The sequence below is a fragment of the Aethalodelphis obliquidens genome, unplaced genomic scaffold, assembly GCF_003676395.1.
Source record: "Aethalodelphis obliquidens isolate GAN/ISIS:26980383/991018 unplaced genomic scaffold, ASM367639v1 scaffold2, whole genome shotgun sequence".
NCBI classification, from domain to species: domain Eukaryota; kingdom Metazoa; phylum Chordata; class Mammalia; order Artiodactyla; family Delphinidae; genus Aethalodelphis; species Aethalodelphis obliquidens.
This window is the reverse complement of record NW_020837946.1, coordinates 83,830-106,853: the sequence shown is the minus strand read 5'-3', so window position 1 is coordinate 106,853 and position 23,024 is coordinate 83,830. Positions and strand designations below refer to the sequence as shown.

The 23,024-nt window shown below is 59.6% G+C and overlaps 1 protein-coding gene across 3 annotated transcripts; it reads left to right on the top strand.

Annotated features, from left to right (window-relative positions):
* Window positions 1–374: 374 nt before the first annotated feature.
* Window positions 375–22,211, top strand: D2HGDH (D-2-hydroxyglutarate dehydrogenase). 3 transcript variants are annotated; one of them, XM_027115959.1, is made up of 10 exons: window positions 375–412; window positions 1,566–1,933; window positions 6,837–6,894; window positions 8,330–8,469; window positions 9,193–9,386; window positions 10,521–10,689; window positions 12,645–12,788; window positions 14,082–14,224; window positions 15,506–15,671; window positions 21,019–22,211. In XM_027115959.1, the coding sequence occupies exons 2-10, from the start codon at window positions 1,576–1,578 to the stop codon at window positions 21,276–21,278; spliced, it is 1,632 nt and encodes a 543-aa protein (XP_026971760.1). In that variant the 5' UTR covers window positions 375–412; window positions 1,566–1,575; the 3' UTR covers window positions 21,279–22,211. The 3 variants fall into 3 exon arrangements, 2 of the variants coding, with proteins under 2 accessions (XP_026971760.1, XP_026971770.1); XR_003434675.1 differs by lacking the exon at window positions 375–412 and adding an exon at window positions 18,980–19,157 and having other exon boundaries at window positions 465–1,933; window positions 21,019–21,122; XM_027115969.1 differs by lacking the exon at window positions 375–412 and adding an exon at window positions 465–800.
* Window positions 22,212–23,024: the final 813 nt, after the last annotated feature.

The following is a 23,024-nucleotide window of genomic DNA, read 5'->3' as shown; positions in this document are numbered from 1 at the left end:
TGCAGTGCGTACCTGACCTGCAGAGATGTCTGCCCTTCTGCCAGAGTGGGGGCCAGGGCGTCCCTGGGGCAGAGGAGGGGGGTGAGCCAGAGTCCCCTGGGGACCGCCCGTAGGACGAAGGAGTGAGCAGTTACGCTCTCACCCGGGGCCAGTCCTCGTGGAAGGGGTGGGAGGGTGCGCTGGGACCCCCACTAGCCGGTGCCAACGCGGGTCAAGGCCAGCTGACCCCACGTGGAAGCTGGATCAAGCTGCGCACCAGGGCCCAGGGGGCTGGAGGCATCAGGGGCGGGGCCCGGGGGCGGGGACGGGGCCCGGGGTCGGGGGCGGGGCGGGAGGCCTCCGGCGCAGGCGCAGTCCCGCCCGTCCAGCCCACTGGCTGCGGCGGCGCGAGGCCTGCGGCGGGGACGCGGACGTGAGTGCGTGCGCGCGGCCGCTCGGGGTCCGGGCTGAGGGGCTGCGGGGCTGCGGGGCGCGGGTCCGGGGCGGCGGGCGCGCGCAATTGCGGCGCGGCGGGCGCCCGCGGGGTCCTTGGGTCCGACTGCCCGGGCTGGTCCCGTCATGTGATCGCGCAGGCCGCGCGCCCCGGCCCCTCCGGAAGAGCCGGGGTGACTCAGCGCCCTCGGGTGCGCCGGGGCCACCGCGATTAGCCGTTGCTTCCCAGCCGGGGCGGCCCCTCCTGGCCCCGGGTGGTCACCTGTGGGCTGGCCCGACGGCCGTGGCCCCAAGCTCCTGGTCCCCATCGGGGGTCCCAGAGAGTTCCTTTCCTGAGCTCGCCCACCTGTACTGCGTACCCCCTAACGGTGAGGGTCACCGTCCGTGGTTCATTTAATCCTCATCCCCACCGGTGAGGCACATGCTGCATCAAGGCACAGAGAGGCTCGTTCGTTTTCTCAGGGTCACACAGCGGGTGTGAACCCACGCGCGAACGCTGCCCTCGGTGCCGACTCAGGTTGTCTGAGCATCAGGTGACGTGGAAGTATCCAGAAAACGGCTGCTGCACCCCTCCCGCCTCTCCGGGGGGCTGCAGGGCTGCGTGGCGTTTGTGCGAATCCCGGCTCTCCCACCGTGGGCAGCCAGAGGAGCTTCCCCCCGCCCCCACTTTCTTTGATTCCGTGGTTCTTAAACTTGTAACATATCCACGAAACATAAGATTTATCATATTAACCATTTTTAAGTGTACAATTCAGTGGTATCTGTCCCTTTCCTTTTAGCACCTTAACTCCTGGTTTGTTCTGAAGGAAGGGGGGTGAAAGGGAGATACGGTTGTTGCAGGTGTTACAAGCTGACACCCAGGGCAGGCCTCAGCCAAGGGCGTACATCTCAGTGACTTGTCAGGAGGTGACTGCACACTGCGTCAGGGTGAAGGCCTCGTGTCCCTTGTCCCCCCCCAGCCCACATCTCCCGGGTGGTCCAATCTCATTCCGCCACCACCACTGTGGAAAGTGGTGTCTGTTTCTGGACCTTTCCTGGGCCTGGGCTCTGCCGAGGTCTCTTCCCAGCAGGTGCTTCCCTTTCCGTTGCTCTGTAGTATTCCAGAGTTCCAGGTCCAGTCACTTGCTTTTCAGGGCAGGAGCGATGATGTCCCGTCTGGCGCCCAGGCGGCCTGCGTGGCTCTTCTGGTGGCAGGTGGCCTGCCCTCAGGGAGTCTCCGCACAGCAGAGGACATGGGCAGGGGCGTCCAGGATCCCTGGGACAGGCAGCCCTTGGGGGGCCACGGGCACCAGCCCCCTCGTTCGAAGAGGCAGCTCCTCGGCATTCTCCTGTGCTCCCGAGGTGGTGCTGACCCGGGAGCGCTACTCCGTGCGGCGGCTGCCCTTCTCCGTGGTGTCTGAGGACGACCTGGCTGCCCTGGAGCGCATCGTCCCTGGCAGGGTCATCACAGACCCAGAGGAGCTGGAGGCCCCCAATGTGGACTGGCTGAGGACGGTCCGGGGTGAGTAAGGGTCTGTTCATTCTTCACACTTGGCGGGGTGGGTGGGCTTGAGAAACAGCGTGAGTTGAGGTGAGGCCGGTGAGGAGCTCTGGGTGGTGGCACATAACGCTTTTCTTATGCACGACGTCTACACATTAAAAGATGAAACAGCGCCTCCCCCCACCCCCGCCAGCTGCTCAGAGGTGGGTGTGTGTGTTAACTACTGCTCACTTCCCCTCAGCGCCTGCATTAGTCTCCCGGGGCCACCTGTGTAACAAAGAACCACAAACCAGGCTCAAAACGACACATTTATCCTCTCCGTTCTCAAGGCCAGAGTCTGAGATCCAGGCGTGGGCAGGGCTCCCTCCAGGGGGCCTGCGCTGTGACCGGCCGCGGTGGGTGTGCAGGCTGCCTCTTCCAGCTCTCGGGGGCTCCAGGAGACCTCGGCTCGTGACAGCATCACTCCAGTCTCTGCCTCTGTCCTCACATGGCCTCTCCCCTGTGTCCCCTCTCCATTCTCCTGTGAGGATGCCTGTCCTTGGATTGAGGTCCCACCCTAATCAGGATGATCTCATCTCAAAGATCCTTAATTACACCTGTAAAGACGCTTTATCCAAATACGGTCACGTTCGCGGGTTCTGAGGGGTGGGAGGTGGACGCACCTTCTGGGAGGTGGACGCATCTTCTGGGAGGTGGACGCATCTTCTGGGAGGTGGGCGCATCTTCTGGGAGGTGGACGCACCTTCTGGGAGGTGGACGCATCTTCTGGGAGGTGGACGCATCTTCTGGGAGGCCTGTTCTCCCCAGTGCAGCTTCCTCTCCTCCACTGTACCAGCGCTTCTCCTCCTGGACCCAGCGCACCCTCTTGATAACAGAGATTTCCTAATACCCTGTGTTCTCTTCTGAAATGATTTCAGAGATTACGTGACCTACTTCCGTGATGTTCTTGCTACAATATTAAGGAGAGCTAGAAGACAGGCAATTTACAACGTGGGGGCATATTTAAACCTGTAATTCCAGGACACGCTGGGCAGCCAGGTCCTCAGGCTGGGCCTGGATCCAGCGCACTCGGGACTGAAAAAGAGCAGTGGAGGGTGTGCTGTGCTGTTGACTCGGACACTCTGAGGGCTGTGCTGCCGGCGGGAAAACCTCCGAGTGAGGTTCCAAACCACAGTGCAGAGTCTTGAGCGAGTGGAACTGGGGCGGAGGCGCAGATAACGGGGCGGTCCTGCCCCTGTGGGAGGCCCGAGACGTTGGACAACCTTCGGCTCTACTTCTCTGCTGGGGCGCCCTCGAGTGGAAGGGCGTCCAGCCCCGCCCTGCCCACAGGGGCGGCACTGCCCTGCTGAGAGGCCCCGCCCAGCAGGCAGTGATCCTGGAGGCCGGAGAGGGTGATGCCCGCCCCCGCTCCGCCAGGCCGGTCGCGGTCCCACCTTGGTGCTACTGTCTGGGCGGACAGACCTCAGTGCCCAGCCCCACGCAGGGCGCCCCACCTGCTCGTCCCCGAGGCCCGCGTGCCCATGCTCTGGGGTGTCCTGAGCCGGCGGCGGCTGCAGTCTCCTGGGGGCCTTCCTCCCCATCAGCCACCTACCTGGGGGCTGGGCAGTGGGCAGCCTGCCCTGCGTGCCCATGTGGAGGACCCCTGCGGGCTTCCTGTCTCCTTGAGTTCGGGGGGCCGCGCTGGGCCTGCTCAGCTGTGAGTCCAAGGGCTCAGGGCCCAGCGGCTGCTCAGTGGGCGTCTGTTGGGGTACTTGGTGAATTTTTGTCTAAATACCCCTTTATGCGGCTTTCTTTTGGAGAGAAAGCCTGTCTAAATTTTTGATCATTTTAATCTCAGAGTTACGTAGAAAATGTAAGCTAGCAAAAGCTGATTAGGGTCTTTTAATTTTTCTTAAAAAGTGAGATTTTATTTGAAATGGAAGCTTATTGAACATTTCTTCCTTCAAAACTTAGACCACTCGCTCATGGGTTAACCCTACAAACTTTGCGCCTGCACCGAGTGAAAGGCTGGGGCCCTGGATGTGCAGAGGGACAGGAGGCTGACCTGGGGGTGGCAGCAGGAGCAGGGGCTGGGCTGCGCTCCACATGGCCGTGAGCGCCCTGGAGCACCCCCCAGCACAGGCCGTTTTCTCCGACCTGGGAAAGCCTCTGGAAGGGCGTGCCTAGAGCAGGGACAGCCAGCCAAAGCCTCAGAGCAGGGCTGCACTGGGCTCCTTGGAGGAGCCATGAGACCTGAGACCGCATGAGCGGCCCGAGTGGATGGCTGGCGGGAGGAGGTCGGGGAGGGGCGGGTCAGCGAGGCCTCGAGGGCCCTGTGTGTCCTGACCTTTCCTGCCCGCTGATGGGGAGTGCGGCCGGAGGGCCACGGCGGAGGGGGCCGCAGTGGGTGTGCGAGGGCCCGGGTGCCCGGGCGGGGGGCTGGCCGCTGAGTAACGGTTGGCTCAGGTGTGTCTGGAAGGGAGGTTGGCTGACGGCTGGATGAGGGTGTGAGGGAACGACGGCAGGCACGCAGGGACATTTGGCCTGAGCAGTAGCAAAAACTGGACCCGTCTGCTGAGTTGATGCGGAGAGTGACCGGAGGAGGGTGGATCTGTGCAGGGAGAACCAGGAGTTTGGGTTTGGACGTGTTCCTGTGGCCACGCAAGGGGGCCTGTCGGGCCGTGGAGCAAGCTAGTCTGAGGTCTAGGGCGGGGAAGCAACGGCCTTCCGAGGAGGCTGATGACCGCTGTGTCCAGTGGAGGGGCGAGGGGCCCGCCGAAGGGGCGTGGCACCAGGGGCCGGGGGAAGAAAGGCAGGGAGGTGGGATCGTGGGGTCAGATGCGGCCGCACGGACAGGCTGAGACGGGCCACATGGGCATCCTTGGGGACACGTGGGAGGTTCTCCATGGTGTGAAGGGGATGCATGCGCCCCTGGAGCCGGTCCTGGGGTGTGAGGGGCCAGGAGGGTCAGAGAAGTGGGTGAGGCTTGCAGGGCTCGGGGGTCAAGTGAAGGGACTTTTCGTCTTTAGTTCTAGGATGAGAGCGCCGTCTCAGCAGGTTTGTGGTGTCATCGGGGATGAGCAGGTGGAGAGGGAAACGTGGATGACACAGGGACAGGAGGGACGTCCTCGAGGAAGCGTCGGGGGGCCACAGTCCCAGGGGTTGTGCGGATGCTGGAGCGGGGGCAGCCTGTTCTGCGGGCCACTGGACGCCCCGAGGCCAGGTCTCAGTCCTGCTGTTGACAGTTTCCATGGCCCGGCCAGCAGGCTCCTGCAGAGGGCGGGCAGGAGGTCCTGGGCCTCAGCTCTGCCCCGTCGTGTGCAAGCAGCCCCGACATACGACACATGCAGGGGGCGGCAGCCGGGCATGCTGTGCTGACCCTGAGGTCGGTGGGCACTGACATCCCCAGGACTCGCTGGGAGACCGAGAACCCGGGGCGCCGCCAGGTTTGTGTGCGTGAGGAGGGCGCCTGGACGAGGCCCCAGGGGAGGAGGGCTCCTCTGGCACCCCAAGCCCGGAGGCATCCTGAGGGAGGGAGAGGGGTCAGTGCCCTAGGGCTGCAGGGGAAGCAGAGACAAGAGGCGGGAGTGCCGGAGCAGCTGCGCCAGGAGGCCGGGGCGCTCAGGAGGCCAGGAAAGCGGATGGGGGTGAGGCACCTGGAAACGCTGGGATGCTGCAGGTGGTGGGTGGGGTGCTGAGCGAGCCTGGATCCAGGGCGGTCCCCCTGCAGGGACAGCCCCAGAGCACTGTGAGGGTGCTGAGAGGGAGGAAGGCCGCAGCAGGGTGGTGTCCGGAGCCTGTGCAGCCGGGCTTTCCACCTGTCCCCTCACTGGCCTGCACGTCCCGGCCTGTCCGGGCTGGACGCTCCTTCCCTCCAGTCCTGGGCGGTTCCCCCGAGTTGCCTCTGATGATTCTCTGCTCTGTGCTCCGTTCTCTTTGTAGGCTCCCCTTATTAACACGTTGGACCGTTTTCTTATCCTTTCCCCCGTGAGAAAGTAAACTTCCCAGGGGCGGGAGAACTCGTCTGTTTTTATTCTCTGTGCCCATCACAGGGCACAGAGGGTGGGTGCTCAGGTGTTGCTGAGAAACAGTGTGTGAGTGAAACCGACAGAGCCTCGGGGGTGACCAGGGTCCCTGGACTGTGCTGTCCTGAAGGATCTGGGTGCCAAACAGCCAGCTGCCTGGGCAGGCACAGTCCATTTGATGAACAGCAAGTGAGAAATGGCTTTCAGAATAAAAAGGGTAAGGTAGCAATCACAGCCCGCTCTCAGAGCTCCATGAAATCGCTGGCCAGCAGGAACACCTGCTAGATGCCCTGCTGCCCTCCTGCAGCCTCTTAGCCACTTAAAGTACTGATACTTCCCACAAAATTGAAAGGGTGGGAAGACACTTGATTGTCTTGGAGACAGTGGTCAGCAATGCCGACAGACGAGGCCACGCTGGACATCAAATAAATCGTGGCAGCAAAGAATTGTAACCAATGAACAACCTAAGAACCCATGAGCCCGCCCGGCTGTGATTAAATAGCCAAGGACACAAATACATGAGAGGGAAGGGGATGGATGCATTTAGAAACATCACCTCTGGTACCTGTCCTGAGAACAGATTCAGGTAAGGATGATTCACAGGCGACCGTTTGCGGGGCGACAGGGTATCGACGTAGCCTAAAGTGTCTCTGCGCGAGACCCGTATTAAATTACAAGGGAAACCCAGTAACCTTCAGTGGGGAAGGCGGGCAGACGCCCCTACCCTGGGGCCCTGCCAGCCTGCTTCCCAGGGCCCAGCTCAGGACCACAGACCACCACCTGCTGGCCCTCCGCCCCCTCCAGCTGGAGACGGGCCGCTCCTGCCGTCGGGTTTTGGTCCTTGAGGTTTGTGGGCCAGCTCCGCCAGGAGGTGGGACGCAGCCCTGCCGCGGGGTGACCGCGCGGCTTCTGTCTTGCAGGCTCCAGCAAGGTGCTGCTGAGGCCCCGGACGTCCCAGGAGGTGGCGCACATCCTCAGGTACACGCCCTGCCCACCCTCCCTCCTGCGTTGCTCACCCATGGTTTCCTCACAGGCACAGGACACAGAACAGGCAGACCCCGTGAGGTGGACAGTGACCGGGGCCGGGGAGGTGGCGGGGGCGGTGCCAGCCTGAGCAGGGCTGAGCCCGGAATCTTGGACCCTTGGGGTACCAGCTGGGCCTTGGGTGGGGAGCGGCTGCAGACTCGAAGGGCAGGGCAGGGAAGGAGACGGACCTTTTCTTGAGAAATGTGTTCTTTGATGTTTTGTATCAATACGTTCTCGTGTTGGTTATAGAAAAATTGGAAAACGTACAAAACCATAAAGAAAAAAAATGTGAAAGCAGCCAGTAATTTCCCCTCAAAGAAAACCACCGGCGACATTTTGGTGTGTTAGCTCAGCGTCTTTCTCGCGGGGGTGAGGGTTTTTAAATGTTACCACGTTGTATCTGCAGTGTCAGAGTCTTTTTTCCCTTCCGTTTGGCAATATCCGTGCCCATTTCTTGTTGCTAATTATTCTTCCACGCCTCTGTCATTGCATGGAAGGTGTGCGCCCTGTGAGTGCTTTGTCCCCATGGTGGCACGTTGAGGTGTGTCCAGTGCTTCAGAATAGCTGGCAGGTGGGCGGGTGCCCCGGCCTTCTCTGTCAGAGCCACGGCTGGAGGCTGACTGCATGGCAGGTGGCTTTTTTTTTTTTTTTTTTTGCGGTACGTGGGCCTCTCACTGTTGTGGCCTCTCCCGTTGCGGAGCACAGGCTCCGGATGCTCAGGCTCAGCAGCCATGGCTCACGGGCCCAGCTGCTCCGCGGCATGTGGGATCTTCCCAGACCGGGGCATGAACCCATGTACCCTGCATCGGCAGGCGGACTCTCAACCACTGCGCCACCAGGGGAGCCCGGCAGGCGGCGTTTTTGACGCACGTGGGCAGCCTGCCTCTCGGGGCACGTGCCCTGCTGCCCAAATCCTGACCCAATGGGGCGCTTGTCGCTTCAGGCCTTTGCACAGCGGGAGCCTGGTTGGGGACGAGGTGCTACTGATGAGTCTGACGTAGGTCTGGAGGGTTGTGGGCGAGGGAAGGGCATGCGGCCAAGGTTAAAGGAGAGAGGAGACGTGGGGCGTGGAGGTGGGAGGGAGCCCCGAGTGCCTGGGGGCTGCGGTTCCTCAGGTAACAGGGAGGGCTGCAGCTGTTGCTCGGACTGTCTGTACTTGGAGGACTGGCATCGCAGGGCAGCCGGGGCCTCAGCCGTGCTCTGGGAAGATGCTGGCCGCCAGCTCCCCAGGTGGCTGTGTGATGGACGTTTGTCCTGTCAGACTCCCACTGTGCGTGGGGGCCGAGGAGGCACCCCCTCGAGGCTGCGGCAGGAGGGCCCCGAGAGTGTCCCCCTGGGCCGGTGGTGTGGGAAAGGGGCCCTGACGCTGGTCCTGTGCGTGTCCCAGGTACTGTCACGAGAGGAACCTGGCCGTGAGCCCACAGGGGGGCAACACGGGCATGGTGGGGGGCAGTACCCCCGTCTTTGATGAGATCATTGTGTCCACCGCCCTCATGAACCAGATCGTCAGCTTCCACAACGTGTCTGGTAAGGCCAGCTGTCGTCAGGACCATCCCTCTCAGCTGCGGGGCTGGGCCGTGGGGAACCCGGGCCTGGGGGGGGCCCAGACGCCACCACCACTCCACCCGAGCCGGGCCCCCGGGTGCGTCTGGAGGGGGGTTGTTATTTAGTTGGTTACTGGGATGACTCACCCCCTGGGCTTGACCTGTTCCTGCGACCCCTTCAGATTGACATTTCCTGGCCGTGCCGGCCCTTCCCGGGGCGTGCAAGGCGTCTAAGGCGCTCCGTGCTCATGAAGCTCGGGGCTCCCCAACGGCGAGTTGGTGCCTCGGGCAGGACATATGGGTGGATCGTGCTGTCTGGCAGGGGCACCTGGACACTGGGCGGTGTCGAGCAGCACCCTGGCCTCCACCCACTTGATGCCAGCGGCCCCTCCAGCCCAGATTGCCTCCAGGATTGTCACGTGTCCCCAGGGGCAGAATCACCCCCACGGTCGAGGGCCACGGCCTTGTAGCAGCCCTCCGCTTGCGGCTCCCTGGCGTGATAAGCGCGTGGGTGTGGGTGTGGGTGGTGTATGTGACGTGTTTCTCCTCCATTTCGCCTCACTGTTGTTTTTCTTTTCTCATGAAGGCATCTTCTGGGGAGGGAGGGGGGACACGCCCCTTTTCCTCCTCGCCCGGGTTCCGGGTGGACGCCCCTTCTGGGGGTCCTGAGCTGAGAGTCCCCGCGGGCGCTCTGGTTGCTTGGCAGGGGTCCTGGTCTGCCAGGCGGGCTGCGTCCTGGAGGAGCTGAGCCGGTATGTGGAGGAGCGGGGCTTTGTCGTGCCGCTGGACCTCGGGGCGAAGGGCAGCTGCCACATCGGGGGGAACGTGGCGACCAACGCAGGCGGCCTGCGGTTGCTGCGATACGGCTCGCTGCGGGGGACGGTCCTGGGCCTGGAAGTGGTGAGCTGGGGACACTGTCGCGGCTCAGCGCTGGCCCTGCTTCCAGGGACACCTGGCTGGGCTCGCTCTGGTCCCCAGGTCGGTCCCAGGGTGGCTGACTTTCCCAGTGGTCAGCATGCGAGGTCTCTGGGTGAGACCCCCTGTCAGGTCCACCCTTGCTCCCTGCAGACACCTGGGGTGGTGCAGGCCCAGCATGGGGGCTGCCCTCTTGGGCCCCGGGTGGCGCAGGTGCACGAGGCCACCTCGGGGATGGGGCCTTGTCCCAGCCTGGAGATCCAGGTTCCCACTGTACCAGCCCCGGTCTCCTCTCGGTCCCACCAGGGCCTTGGGGGTTACACGAAGCACCCCGCTTTCTGGCTTCCCACGAGGTGATGGCGTGTCCGCTGCCCTCCTGTCCCTGTGAGGAGCTGCCGTGGGAAGCCCGAGCAGCTTCCCGGACCAGCAGCATTCTGCCCTCCAGCTTCCTGGTAGCTCGTGCTCAGATGAGCCCCGTGGCGCCACTGTCACCACCCCGAGGGCTGTTGCGTCTGTGAAGCACACCTCAGGGCTCCCTAAAGCAAGGGCCCTCCGTTGACCCGAGGAGGGAACGACTTGCATCTGCCAAAGCACGAGGTTCCTGTAGCTTTGTCCTCTGGACGCCGGTTATTTTTTATTGTGACTCACTTTCTCATTTTCACAAGCTGTTTCACTAAGCTTCTGACTAAATGAACCAAGCAAGACTCAGGACGGGCCTACAGAGCATGACTGCGGGGCCTGTGGATGAGCAGTGCAGGGGTGGGGGGCCTGATGCACTGCCACTCTCTGCCCTACTCCTCCCCGGGTGCGCCCTCCTGCACCCCAGGTGTGCCCTGCTTTGGGCCAGCTTCCCTTGAGAACTGGGCCCTGAGGTTCCTGATCGTGGTGGGGGTGGGGATCGTCACTGCACCCGGGGAAGAGAAGCCCCTCTTTCAGCCTGTTGGGGTGACTTCAGGCCTGGTGCCACCCTAGGGACCCCTGTGTTCCTGGACCAAAGTGGGGCGGGGGGCTGATGACTGGCTTAGCTTTCTCAGGGTGCCCTGGGCTGGGTCGGCCTCCCCAGGGCATCTGTTGGGGCCGTGGGCTGATGCAAGAGTGCCCGTCTCTGCTCCCTCCCAGGTACTGGCCGACGGCACCATCCTTAACTGCCTCACATCCCTGCGGAAGGACAACACGGGCTATGACCTGAAGCAGCTTTTCATCGGGTCGGAGGGCACCCTGGGGGTCATCACCGCCGTGTCCATCTTGTGTCCGCCCAAGCCCAGCGCTGTGAACGTGGCTTTCCTCGGTAGGTGCCCTCCGTCTGCCTCTCGAGCGGGTTCTCAGGCTGAGCTGCCGTGTGCGGTCCCTCCTGTTTCTCTGGGCTTCTCGCTGTTTCCAAAGGGTCTGGGACCTGGCCTCGTTGGTGTCCACGGTGGGGTCTGGGCAGAGCACACACTCTATTCTGTAACAAAACTGGGGCTTTGCCCGTTTTATCCACCTGGCGTTTGTTACTTAGGCAGCTTATGCAGTAAGATTCACAGGGAAATGATGTGGTTTGGCGCGAGATCAAGGGCATGAGTCTGTTCATCACAGGGTTGGGGGGGCAGTAATTAGTCCCCTCTGTAAGCCAGCCGCTGGCCTCCCCTGTCTTGGACCACCTGTCTCTGCGAACGCGTTGGGACATTTCCCTCGCCGGCCGTTCACGTTCTCTGCTTCCCTTCAGAGCAGGCTTGAAAAACGGGCTCACGTCTACTTTGTTCCGATCCCTCCATCACCTGTTTGCATCTCCTTTCCCGCCGTCGTTCAGCTGCGTTAGGTTAACTGCAGCCTCCGCTCCTCTGCTGGTCCAGAGGCCCATCTCTGGGAGGTCCCGGCACCTTGCCCGGCGGCGGGACGCAGGGGCCCCAGTGGCTCCCACCACGCGCGGGCTCTCGTCTTGAGCCCATCAGTCTCCGGTCTCTGGTGGTCCTTTTACTGTTATTTTCCACACGTGCCATTTTCTTTGTCCCCTGCGTCAGGCCTTCCTGCAGAGGCCACGTGCCTTGTGAACACGTCCTCCGTCGTTTCCTGTCGTGGACGCCTGCTGCTGAGTCCTCGCTTTGAGTCTGTCCCAAACCATCTCCCTTTCACCCCATTCTTGGAAGACACTCTGGCGAGCACAGGCTGGCATCTGTGCCCTTTCGTCCTGTTGAGGGCGCCCCTCCGCGTGGCTCCGTGGCTGTTGGTGACGCCAGCCAGCCGTCCTCTGCTGCCGCTGCTCTGAGGGACTCTCTCTCTTTTTCTTTGGCCGATTTAAAGATTTTCTCTTTACCTTTGGCGTTTTATGGGTCTCGGTATGTCGTGTGTGAGAGTACGTTTCTTTTTCTCTCTGGGTTTCCTGAACTTCTTAAACCCATGGCTTGGTTCTCCCACTTCCATAAGTTTCCTGCCACCCCCCCGTCGTCAGCGGTTGCCCCCGTTTTGCTCCCCTCTCAGGACTGCGATTAGACGCACGACAGAGCCTATCAATCTGTCCACCCTCCCTGTGTCTTCCCTGCACCCGAGTTTCCATCCTGTCTCACTCTGTGATGCATTCTGGAAGGTTTCTTCTGATCTGTATCCAGTTCACTAACGCTCCCTGCGGCTGGGGTTCATGTATCGCCAAACCCGCCATGTCCAGCCCTGCGTCCAGCCGGGGGTCCTGCACGTGTCCCTTGGGCCTCAGCCCCTGAGCTTCACTCGCGGGATCTTCTCTCCAGACCCTCCTCCCTGACCTCCACACGACCTCTCAGTGCCTTCCCATCCCTGCCCTGAAAGGCCAAGTGTGCCCACCCCTCCCCGCCTGCTGACCTATCCACGTCCCCTCTCTGCCTTGGGCCGCTTGGTGGTCAGCTCCAAGCACCGGGACACCACGGGGAGCTCGGGGGTCAGTACATGTGCCTTGAATGACTTGCTGGGCCCTGGGTGTTGTCAGAGACGCACAGCTAAGCCGTTTTCCGGGGCGGCCCGTTGCTGGCCCTGTGTTTGTGGACTTTCCAAGTGGCTTTCCTGAGCGTCGGGGCTCTCAGGCAGCCTTTTCTCTTTCTCTTCGATGCCTGTGACCTACGACGTGGTGGCTGACCCGGGTGGCTTGTCCCGCTCTGCGAGGCTGCCCAGCTCAGCAGCGCCGTTGCCAGGAGACGGGTTGGTTTTGCTGCTTGAAAGGGGGCTCAGGTGGGCCCGTAGGTGAGGCCCTGCCTCTGCATGACCAGCTCAACTGTCCTTTTTCCATGTCTGTTGCAGGCTGTCCTGGCTTTGCTGAGGTTTTGCAGACCTTCTGCACCTGCAGGGGCATGCTGGGTGAGATCCTGTCCGCATTCGAGTTCATGGACGCCGAGTGCATGAAGCTGGTCGGGCTCCACCTCCATCTCGCCTGCCCCGTGCAAGGTACTGTCCCCGCCCACTGGCAGCGCCCACCGCCCCTATTGTGCCGTTTGATGTGTGGGCTGATCGGAGCCTCCGTCCCGTCCGTGAAGTAGGAGGTGGCAGGGAGCGTCGCCACGGTTCCGGCGTCCCTATAGCTGTTGAGAGCAGAATTCTCCCTGAAATTCGTTTTACGTGCGCCCCCGGAGTTCAGTCAAAGGCTGTCGGTCGTGCCGTAGCCCTGGGGTCTTTGGAACAGCCAGATGCACACTCAGGGGCGCCCCCCCGGCTCCTGCACTGGGAGACGTGTCATCGCATGAAGTGCTGGCCCTCGGAGCTCAGCCAGCTCGTTCTGCTTTGCCAGTGAGCTCGTCATGCCCAGGTCTTTAGTCCGCGCTCTGTGTAAAGCTAAGTCCGTGCAGCTGTACACCTTGGTATTTTCACTTCTGGAATCGACCCGGAAGAAATGATCGTTGTCTTACCCCAGGCTGCCCTAACAGAACACTACAGCCTTAAAGAAGGAAATTTATTTCCCCTGGTTCTGGAGGCTGCAAGTCCAAGACCAGGGTTCCATCAGGGTTGGGTTCTGGTGAAAGTCCTCACGGGGCGTCTTCTGTGTGTGTGTGGGAGAGACCTCTGGAGTGTCTTCCTATTCCCATGAGGGCACCTGAAAGATCAGGGCCCCACTCTTAGGACCTCATTTAACCTGAATTACATCCCTAAAGGCCTAATTTCCAAATACAGTCGCATAAGAGGTGGATTAGGGCTTCACCGTGGGAATTTGGGGTGGGCGGTTACACAGTTCAGTCCATAATAGTCATAAGTGTGGAAAGAACTTTATGCTTTAAGTTTTTACTGAGGCATTTGTTTTCGTATAAAATAGGAAACCACCTGTCCAGGGTAGAGAAATAAGACATGTACGACCGTTGGAAAGACGGAGGGTCCCTGGGGGTGGGGAGCGAAGGGTCCCTGGAGGGACAGAAGATCTCTGGATGGTTGGAGGGCCCCTGGGGTGTTATCGGCCATTGCAAAGCGCTGGGCCTCCCCTTTAGCACACAGTTTGGTAAGAGGGGTCCCTGGGGCGCCCCCACCCCATCCAGGCACCAAAAGTACAGCTTTGTGCTGTCTCCAGGGGGCCTGGCTTCTCTTACAGTGAAAGACCTATTTTTAAACTGTCTGAAATTCAACCCGAGTAGCCAGCGGCTGCTCTGTGGGCAACATGAGCGCCGTCAGGGGTACCAGAGCTGCGGCTGGCCTAGACCTGTCCTAGCTCTTGGCCAACTGCTTTCCCCTCCGCTTTCCCTCTGCCCCCTCCAGAAAGTCCGTTCTACGTCCTCATCGAGACCTCGGGCTCCGGGGCGGGGCACGATGCGGAGAAGCTGAGCGGCTTCCTGGAGCAGGTGCTGGGCTCGGGACTGGTGACCGACGGGACCCTGGCCACCGATCAGAGGAGGATCAAGGTGTGTGAAGGCTGAGGCCCTCGTCCTTCCCGTGACGCGTGCAGTTAGATTGTGGGTTGTGGCTGAGCGTGAGCACATGTCCCCAGCCGGGCCATCTGTCTGGGCTGGGTGCCCCATCCCTGGGGGTTGGTGCCACCTGTCTCGGTGGCCCCTCTGGTCCTGCCCTGTCTGGGCTGCTGGCTCCACAGCCCCGTTCTCAAACGTCGGTGCCAGGGGCCCAGCTGGGTGACACAGGAGGGGGCTGGGCCAGCATCCTTCCTGGGTGGGTGAGGGGTCAGGAGGAAGTCCCTGAAGGGACATTTTGAGCACAGATGGATGCGGGGTGGGGAGTGAGTTACCTGTGCGGTGCACAAAGGCCCTGAGGGGGCTGGTGCCTGCCGTGTTCCAGACAGAACTTTCTGGAGAGGGTGGGATTGGAGCACAGTGAGGGAGTGGGCAGACAAGGGGGCAGCAGGACTTGGGGCTGCACCAGGACGTGATGGACATGAGTGGGGCTCGAGGAGCCTCTGGGCACAGGGGACAGGTGGGACCGGCCGGCTCAGGCCGGCCGTGCAGGGATGTGGCTGGACTCCAGGTGTGTGCGGGCAGCAGGTGCTGAGTGACCCTCTGCTGTAGAAGTCTGTGAGAGAGCCGGGGAGATCCGGACGCTGCCCGGATGTTCCACGGTGGCGAGGAATTATTGTTATTATTTCAGGGGTGATCATTGCACTGGGGGTATGTTAAAAAAGCAAGAGAAAGGAGTTTTTGCCTTGCCGAGGAGGTTGGTTTGCCGAGAGGTTTCCTGAAATGGGGAGTGGGGGGTTTAGGGCAGGGCAGGGATGAGGCCAAAGTGGGACGGGCATTCCCAGGCCCTCTGTTCTCTCACGCGATAGGGAAGGCGTTCTCGCGAAGGACAGCGTGACCATGATGAGGCCGCCCTGCCTCTCTGCTCCCTCAGTCCTTCCCCGTGTCCCCCAGCCCAGGCCCGGGATGTCCCCCTGTCTGCCATGGTCCTCCCGCACCTGCTCTCCCCCGACCCTCGCTTGGGGCCCCATGGGGGATCAGTTCTGATTGTCCCGAGAGGGGCCCTGGGTGCCTGGGTCCCGGGGGCCAGCCCGTGGCCTCATTCGGGGACCTTGTCCCATGTGGACTCTGGGACAGAAGCCACACACCTGTCACGACGCAGAACATTTCTGTCACCCAGAGGGTTTCCTCGCCTCGCGACCCCGCGGTCACCCCACAGCAACGCAGCATCGCTGCCCTGCCCGCCGCAGGTGACCGTGCCCGTCCCCTCACTTCCAGATGCTGTGGGCCCTGAGGGAGAGGATCACCGAGGCCCTGAGCCGGGACGGCTACGTGTACAAGTACGACCTCTCGCTGCCCCTGGATAGGCTCTACGACCTCGTGAGCGACCTGCGGGCCCGCCTCGGCTTGCACGCCAAGCATGTGGTGGGCTACGGCCACCTGGGTGAGCGCGGCCCGCGGTGCGGGTGGAGACCCTGGGCCAGGAGGGGGAAGGACCCGCGTCCTCGCCACGCGGTCTCTGGGGCCGTCTCGGAGGCAGAGCGCAAGGTCTGGGCTTGGCTGGGCCAGCGGGAGGTGGGCCCTGAACGCGGGGGTCTCGGGGTTTGATGAAGGGGCCTCACCCCTCCCTCCTCAGACAGAAGGATCTTAAAAGCAGTTCAGATAATGATTTTTTGCAGAAAAGTCATGCAAAATGAAAGGAACTGTTTCATTCCGCTTCATTCCCGGCAGCCTTTGGAACTGGGCGTCTCAGAGCCCCGTCCACAGGGCAGGTGTGCTGGGGCCTCCATCCATGTCTCCAGGGTGGGATTCAGCAGTGCCTCCTGGGCTTGTGAGGGTCTGAAGAGGTGCGGTGAGGGTCACACGGTGGAGGCCTGGCCCTGGCCCAGCATCGCTCTGAACGCTTGAGTGGAGGGATTCCACTTTCAAGAATTGAGGAGGAACGTTGGATTTGTCAAATGCTTTTCCTGGGTCTGCCCAGGTGCCCAGTGCTGGTTTTCCTTTGACCAGCCAACAAGGCTCATCACTCCAGACCTCTGAGGGCAAGTGGGCCTGTGTCCCAGGATAAGCCCAGCGTGGCCACAATCCTTTTTGTGTCTTGTTTGATCCCGTTTACTTATCCCGTGTAGGGCTTTCTCCATCCTGTCCTGTAAGGCTTCTTTCTTCTGTCCAGGCTGGATGTTGGTCTCAAAGTCCTAAAACGATTTGGGGGTCGTCTCTGGCAGAGTCTGTCGGGTTGGAATTACCTTCTCCCTGAATGTTTGGTAGAACTTGTAAATGAGGGTATTTGGGCCTGAAGGTTTTTGTGGGTATTTTTTTGCGGGGGAGTGGGATTGACTACAGAGAAATTTCTTTAACAACTAGAGGGCTCTCCTAGCTTTCCTTTTCTTCAGAATTGGTTGTGGTAATTTTTTTTCTGGGCATTAGTCCATCTTTTCTAAGCCTTCGAGTGTATTGGCATTACCTTGTTCATATTATCCCTCTTTTCCTTTGTGCCATGTCCAGCCTTTGCGGAGGGGGGCTGTTTAACTGCTCATTTGGTTTGTTTCTTGTCTCTGTTGACTGAAGAAAAATGCACAACCTAAAAGTTGTAAGTTAAGTTTTATTCGGGGACCATACTGAGGACATAGGATGGGAGGCAACCTGTCAGATAGCTCAGAGGGACGGCGTCAAAGAGGCAAAGGAGGAACCAGGATATAGAGGAGTTTTTGTAGTCGAATATCAAAATATTACTGCTAATCACGAAAAGCAGACCGCTGAAGTTAATGATTTTAGTGCTTTTCTTTTCTTTTTTTTTTTTTTTTACATTTATTTATTTATTTATTTTATTTTTTGGCTGCGTCGGGTCTTCATTGCTGCGTGTAGGCTTTCTCTAGTTGTGGAGCATGGGCTCTAGGTGTGCGGGCTTCAGTGGTTGTGACTCACGGGCTTAGTTGTATCCGCGACATGTGGGATCTTCTCGGACCAGGGCTCGAACCCGTGTCCCCTGCATTTGCAGGCGGATTCTTAACCGCTGCGCCACCAGGGAAGCCCCAGGTCCCACCCTGTCTGATGGCACTGTCATTATCTTTCGGGTCTGAATATTTTCTCATTTCCATTGTCATTGCTTCCTTGACCCATGAGGTAGGCAGTATTGTGTCTTTAAATTTCCAAACATATGGGAGTTTTCTAGCCATTTTAAAGATCATGGGCTTGTTGACTGTGCTGTGGGCAGAGAGCTGGGTGGAACTCATCTTCAGTTGCAGCGTGTCCCTGGCCCAGGGTGCAGCCAGTTTCCATGTCCGTTCGGTGGGTGCCTGAGAGGAGTGTGCTCCCTGCAGGCCCTTCAGGTAAAGTGTGCACTCTGTGCCGCCCCTTTCCTGGAACGTGCTCGGCTGTTGGCTGCCGAGAGGAGCTCTCGCTGTGACAGTAGACCCCTCTGCTTCTCCTGGTGCCTCTGCTAATTCTGAAGATAGGGGATGCGGGCTGTCAGTTTGATGCCGAAAACTCGGCCTCGGTGACCGGTGCCGAATGGAATCTCGGAGACAGAGTTTTGGGTGAAGTAGAAAAGAATAGCTTTATTACTTTGCCAGGCAGAGGGGGACACAGTGGGCTTGTGCCCTGAAAAACTGTGGGTCCCAACCCGGGAGGTTTTTGGTGAGGAGTTTTATAGCCATGGTTCAAGGGTGGGGTTGCTGACGAGATTAGGTTGTGTGTGCAGGGCCTGCGCGCCTTTGATCTGGCCTCAGGTGGTCTTTTCTGGAATGAAGAATGCTGACATCTTCCATTTGTTGGGGGTTTTAGTTCTGTAAAGAGCTCAAATACACTGTTCTGTGTGTCCCTTGAGGAGGGACCAGGACCCTGGCCCAAGGCTGCGCTGTTGTTTCCTGGCCGCCCCTCCCTTGTCTCTGCCTCCCCTCCCTTCCCTGATTAGCAGCTGTTTGAATCTGCCCTTTGGAGCTCAGGGAAGGTCATGGAGGCAGAACAGAGAGGCTCCCTTGCGCAGGAGCCCCACAGGGTCCTGCTTGGTTTCAGTTAGAACTTGGACTTAGAGGGCATCTTAGCAAAGAACAGTACACCTTTGGAGATGGTACAGATGAAGAAAGAGGACAGAACTTCTGGGCAGCAAATTGTGGGAAGGTGCATAAACACACAGGGAGGCTAATGGACGTGAGGCTTGTGTAGACCAAGGCCAGAGTTGTCTCAGGTGGGTACCCTGACCTTGCTGGAATGTGGGGACACCTTTACACACTCGTGTCCTGCTTTTAGGTGGACGGAGGGCAGAGAGCTTTTCTTGTGCCTGTTTCTTTTCAGTTGCCTTCAGCTCAAAATAATCCTTATGCCAAAGCAGGCTGTTTTGAGGTGGCATATTTTGTAATTTACATAGACTGTAATTACTCAGTGACCTGGATTCGTCTGACTTTGGGCCTTCTGTTTGTCCTTCATTTCTTCTATTTCTTTTTCTCTGATTTATTACCTTCTTTTGGTTGGTGTTTTTTCTCGTATAACTTGTTTCCATTTACTAATGAGGGAATTGTGCCTATCTATTCTTTCGGCAGTAGCCCTAGAATTGTAGCCTTATCAGGGCGGCCCTACCTTAGCAGGGTTGGAAGTTAATCAGTATCATGATCCCCCTACCAGACAGTGTGGTGTGGTGGTTCATCTTGTGTGTCAGCCTGGCTGGGCTGTGTTGCCCCGATTCTTGGTCAGACACCAATCTAGAATGTTGCTGTGAAGGTATTTTTAAGATGAAATGAACATTTAAATTGGCAGACTTTGAGTAAAGCAGATTACCCTCCATGATGTGGGTGGGCCTCATCTAAGCAGTCGAAGGCCTGAAGAGGAAGATACAGATGTCCCCCGACGGGGAGGGGATTCTCCCCACAGCCTCTGGACTCGAGCTGCAGCGTCTGCTCGTCCCCAGGTCTCCAGATGCTGGTCCACCCTGCAGGTTGGACTCCCACATCCCCACAGTCGTGGGCCAGTTCCTTAAAATTGACCTCTCTCTGTCCCTCCATCCTCCTAGCCCTCTCCCTCCCCCCAACCCCCACTCTGTACATTGTGTGCATCTGCAGGTGTCCTACTGGTTCTGTTTCCCTGAAAGCCCTGATCAGCACTTGGGACCCTGTCATTTTGGTGTCACCATCTGCTCCTGGTCACACACTGTGTTTTGGAGTGTGTTCCATCGTGTTTTTTAGCCCCAGATAGCAGCAGTGCTGTTGTTATTACTCCACGAGGTCAGTGTTTGTCTAGACTCACCCACACCTCTGGTCCTTCTTTGACCTGGGGTCACAGCCCTGCCTTTAGAATTGCCTCTAGTGTGGGAAAGTAGGTGACAGCATGTCTCGGGTTTCATTTACCTGAAAATGTATGAATTTTGTTTTTCGGTGTTTTTTTTCCGATGGATTTCAAAATTCTCTGTTGACAGTTCTGTTCTCTGCAGAGTGAAGACCTCATTCTGCCGTCTTGACTTCTGTTGCTGCAAAGTTAGCTGTCAGCGAGTGTGGTTGCATTGAAAGGAGTCCATTTTTTTCCTGTTTGTTCCTTTTAAGATCTTCCCCTTTTCCTCGGGGTTCCTGGGCTTCACTCTGCTTGGTTTAGGTGAGCGTTGGCATGCCCTGCTGGGGTCTGGTGGGCTTGGCTTTTAGAAATCGCTCCCCTGTGGTCTCTGCAAATATCGTCTCTCCCCGCCCGGCCCTTCTTTCTGGCGCTTCAGTCGAGGGCTCGCGATGTCCCCACGCGTCTGTCTGTCTTTCCTGTTGTCTGTGGCTCTGATCCTCTGTGTGCGTGATTTGTTTTCCATTTCATTAATCTCTCTTTGCTTGTTGACATTTCAGTGACCGTATTTTTCATTTCTAGAAGATCAGCCTGGGTATTTAAAAGCTTTCCCTGGTCAGTGTCTTATATTTTTTTCTCTCTCATTTCTTTAAACACGTGAAACATTTATTTCCGTTTCTGGAAATCACCAGGTCGCAGGTCCTTGCAGGTCTTGGTCATCATGGTTTCTTTTCTGTGTGTTTGCAATTTGGGGCTCATGTATCTTAGGCTTGTATCTGTGGGAATTATTTGAAGCCGAGTTGGGGTGATTTGCCTGTGCAGAAGGTGGGGAGGGTGGGAGTGGGGCTGGGTCCCAGCCCGCAGCCAGGAATGGCCTTGGGGCCACGGGGGCCCGCAAGCACATGCAGGCTGGCTGCTGGTGTGGATATCTGAGTGTCAGTGGAGATAAGCTTATCTCCCCCCCCCGCCCCCCGCAGTGTTTCCCTTGGGAAAGACCCTTGTTTTCAGAGCCTTCACCCTGAGGGTATCAGTGGGAACCACTTTTGGTGGGAGAGGGATCCCTGGTTTGCTCCCTGCATTTGACAAATGTACATGGAGGGAGGGGGTCTAAGAAGCCCCAGGTCACAGGGTCAGAGGCCCCCAGGTCACCTGGTCCGAGACCTCCTGGGCACTGGGGACCCAGGTCTGTGGAGGCATCGGTGGTCCAGCCTGGGGCTCTCGCAGGTCGGGTGGGTGTTCGTTCCTCTCAGTCTGGAGCCCTCGGGGAAGGGTTGGAGGTTAGGCTGTGCGGGTGGAGATGGGGGGCTGGGGAGAACTTGGAGAGAAACGTATGTGAAGCCAAGGGAGCTGCAGCCCCCAGAGGAGGGGAGTGGTCACCAGCAGGTCAGTGGCCAGTGACGTGAAGGTCTGGAAGCCGGCTGTGAGGGCAGAGGTGGGTGGGGCCGGCACTCCTCCGGTGGCCTTCAGGCAGGGCAGGGGCGGGGCTGGGGGCTCTCAGGAAAGGGGGGCCCAGCCTGACCTGCGCGTCCCTCCAGGGGACGGCAACCTGCACCTCAACGTGACGGCAGAGGCCTTCAGCCCGTCGCTGCTGGGCACCCTGGAGCCCTACGTGTACGAGTGGACGGCCAGGCAGCGGGGCAGCGTCAGTGCCGAGCATGGCCTGGGCTTCAAGAAGAAGGACGTCCTTGGCTACAGCAAGCCACCCGAGGCCCTGCAGCTCATGCAGCAGCTCAAGGCCCTCCTGGACCCCAAGGGCATCCTGAACCCCTACAAGACGCTGCCCACCCGCACCTGACGCCCGCTACGGTCAGCGGGAGACTCGGGAGGGGGCCTCGATCCTTGGCTTTGCCTGTGGGGCGCTCCCGCAGGCCTGGCGTGGGCTCACAGGGCCTCCATTCGACGGAGCCAGTGGCAGGCGGGGTGCCCGGGCCCGTGGTTGGCGGTGGGGAGCTGGCCCTGTGGAGCCTGGGGCACGTGGCTCTCGGCAGGATTCCTCCGGGTGCTCTGCCAGTTCTGTTGGGTGGGCCGAGTGGAGAGGGCTGCCCCGTCCTCACTCCATCCTCGTGGCGGGCACTCCGTCCCTTTGCAGGTCCTGGACAGGCCAGGTGGGTGAGCCATTCTGCCCAATCAGAATAGACCAGGTTGCCCCTGCTTTGCCTGTGGCCCCTGGGATTCCACCTTGTGGGGTGCAGCTCTGGGAGGGGGCACGGGTGGTCCTTCCGCTGGTCCCCACACAGCGTGAGCCTCCAAGGTGCCCTGGGCAGAGGTGGTGAACTCCATGTGGGCAGCAGAGCACCGTGAGGTGGGTCCACGCGGAGCTCTGACCAGCAGAGCCCGGGCCGTCGGGCGCTTTACAGATGACTTTCAGTCACATTTGAGCCAGTGACAGGAATGCCCCCCACCGTGGAAGGTGTCATTTCCCCCGTTTTCCAGAAGGCCCGTGAGTTGGCAAGACCGTTGTTGGAAGACAGGCATTGGTTTCTTGCACTTGGTGGTTTGCTGTGATGTGTCCTTCCGGTTCTGCTTTGACCACGAATGTCAGTAGTGCCGGGTGAGAAGCCCCGCCCGGCACAAGCATCTTCAGTCACCCCGACCGGGTCCTCCCCATTGACCTTGGTCCTTGGGGCAGCTGCTCGGGCTGTGCAGACAGTCTGGGAGGCCGGACACGTTTTCTGTTTCTGGCTGCCCTGAACTTCCAGTAAAAGTGGGAATAAATCACGATACTCTCCTTCCTTCTGTTCTTAGAAAAACAACCTCATAAAAGCCCAGGTGAAGTGCCCGTGTACCCTGCTCCTCAAGCACCCAGCGTCAGCGACCCGGGGCCTGGCAGTCTGTGTGTGGGGACAGGGCATCCCTGTCCCCGTCTCCCATCCCCATGCCACATCCCCCGTCCCTGTCCCCCACTGTGTGGCTTGGAGCCCCGCCTCATCGGGCCGCTGAGGCGTGGTCTTACGTGGGTAATGTGCAGTGAGGGGCTTTGTGATGCAGAGATACCTCCTATAAAAAGTTTTAGGACTAAGCAAGTTTTTTTTGGAGAATTAAAGTAATGCATGGATTATTAGAGGGCTTAAAACTTTGAGGCATTTCCTGCTAGAGTAAGGGTAGGGCTTCGAGAAGGTGGCCTAGTGACTGGGGGTGGGAGGGAGCAAGTGGCAGGGGGACCCCTCCATGTCCTTGAAGGATAAGCTGGCCCCCAAAGTGTCAAAAAGTGAAGTGGTATCCACTGGCCCTGCGGTTTACTCCTGGGGCTCGCCCCTCAGGGTCCACCTGTGCGCGTGCACACGCGCTCACACACCTGCACACAAATGGCGCACGTGCCGGCGTGTCCCCAGGCCATGCACGGAGCACCGTCTGCAGGTGGTGTCAGTCAGTGGCCGTGTCGCTGGCCGTGTGTCTGTTGAGAAGGAGGCGGGTGTGTGCCTCTGTGGCCCCTGGACAGAGGGACGGCCAGAGGAGGGGACGGAGGGGGCAGCTCACCTCCTGCTTCTGAGAAAGGCCGTCGACTCTTGGAAGCCGGTTCAAACAGAACCTTCCTGCGTGT

What these genes read in the sequence shown, in the direction of transcription:
- D2HGDH (XM_027115959.1), top strand. Translation starts at nt 1,576, where the DNA reads ATGATGTCCCGTCTGGCGCCCAGGCGGCCTGCGTGGCTCTTCTGGTGG. An exon ending in CGGTCCTGGGCCTGGAAGTG is followed by an intron (nt 9,387 to 10,520) that starts GTGAGCTGGGGA and finishes GCTCCCTCCCAG; the next exon opens with GTACTGGCCGACGGCACCAT. An exon ending in CCGATCAGAGGAGGATCAAG is followed by an intron (nt 14,225 to 15,505) that starts GTGTGTGAAGGC and finishes CCTCACTTCCAG; the next exon opens with ATGCTGTGGGCCCTGAGGGA.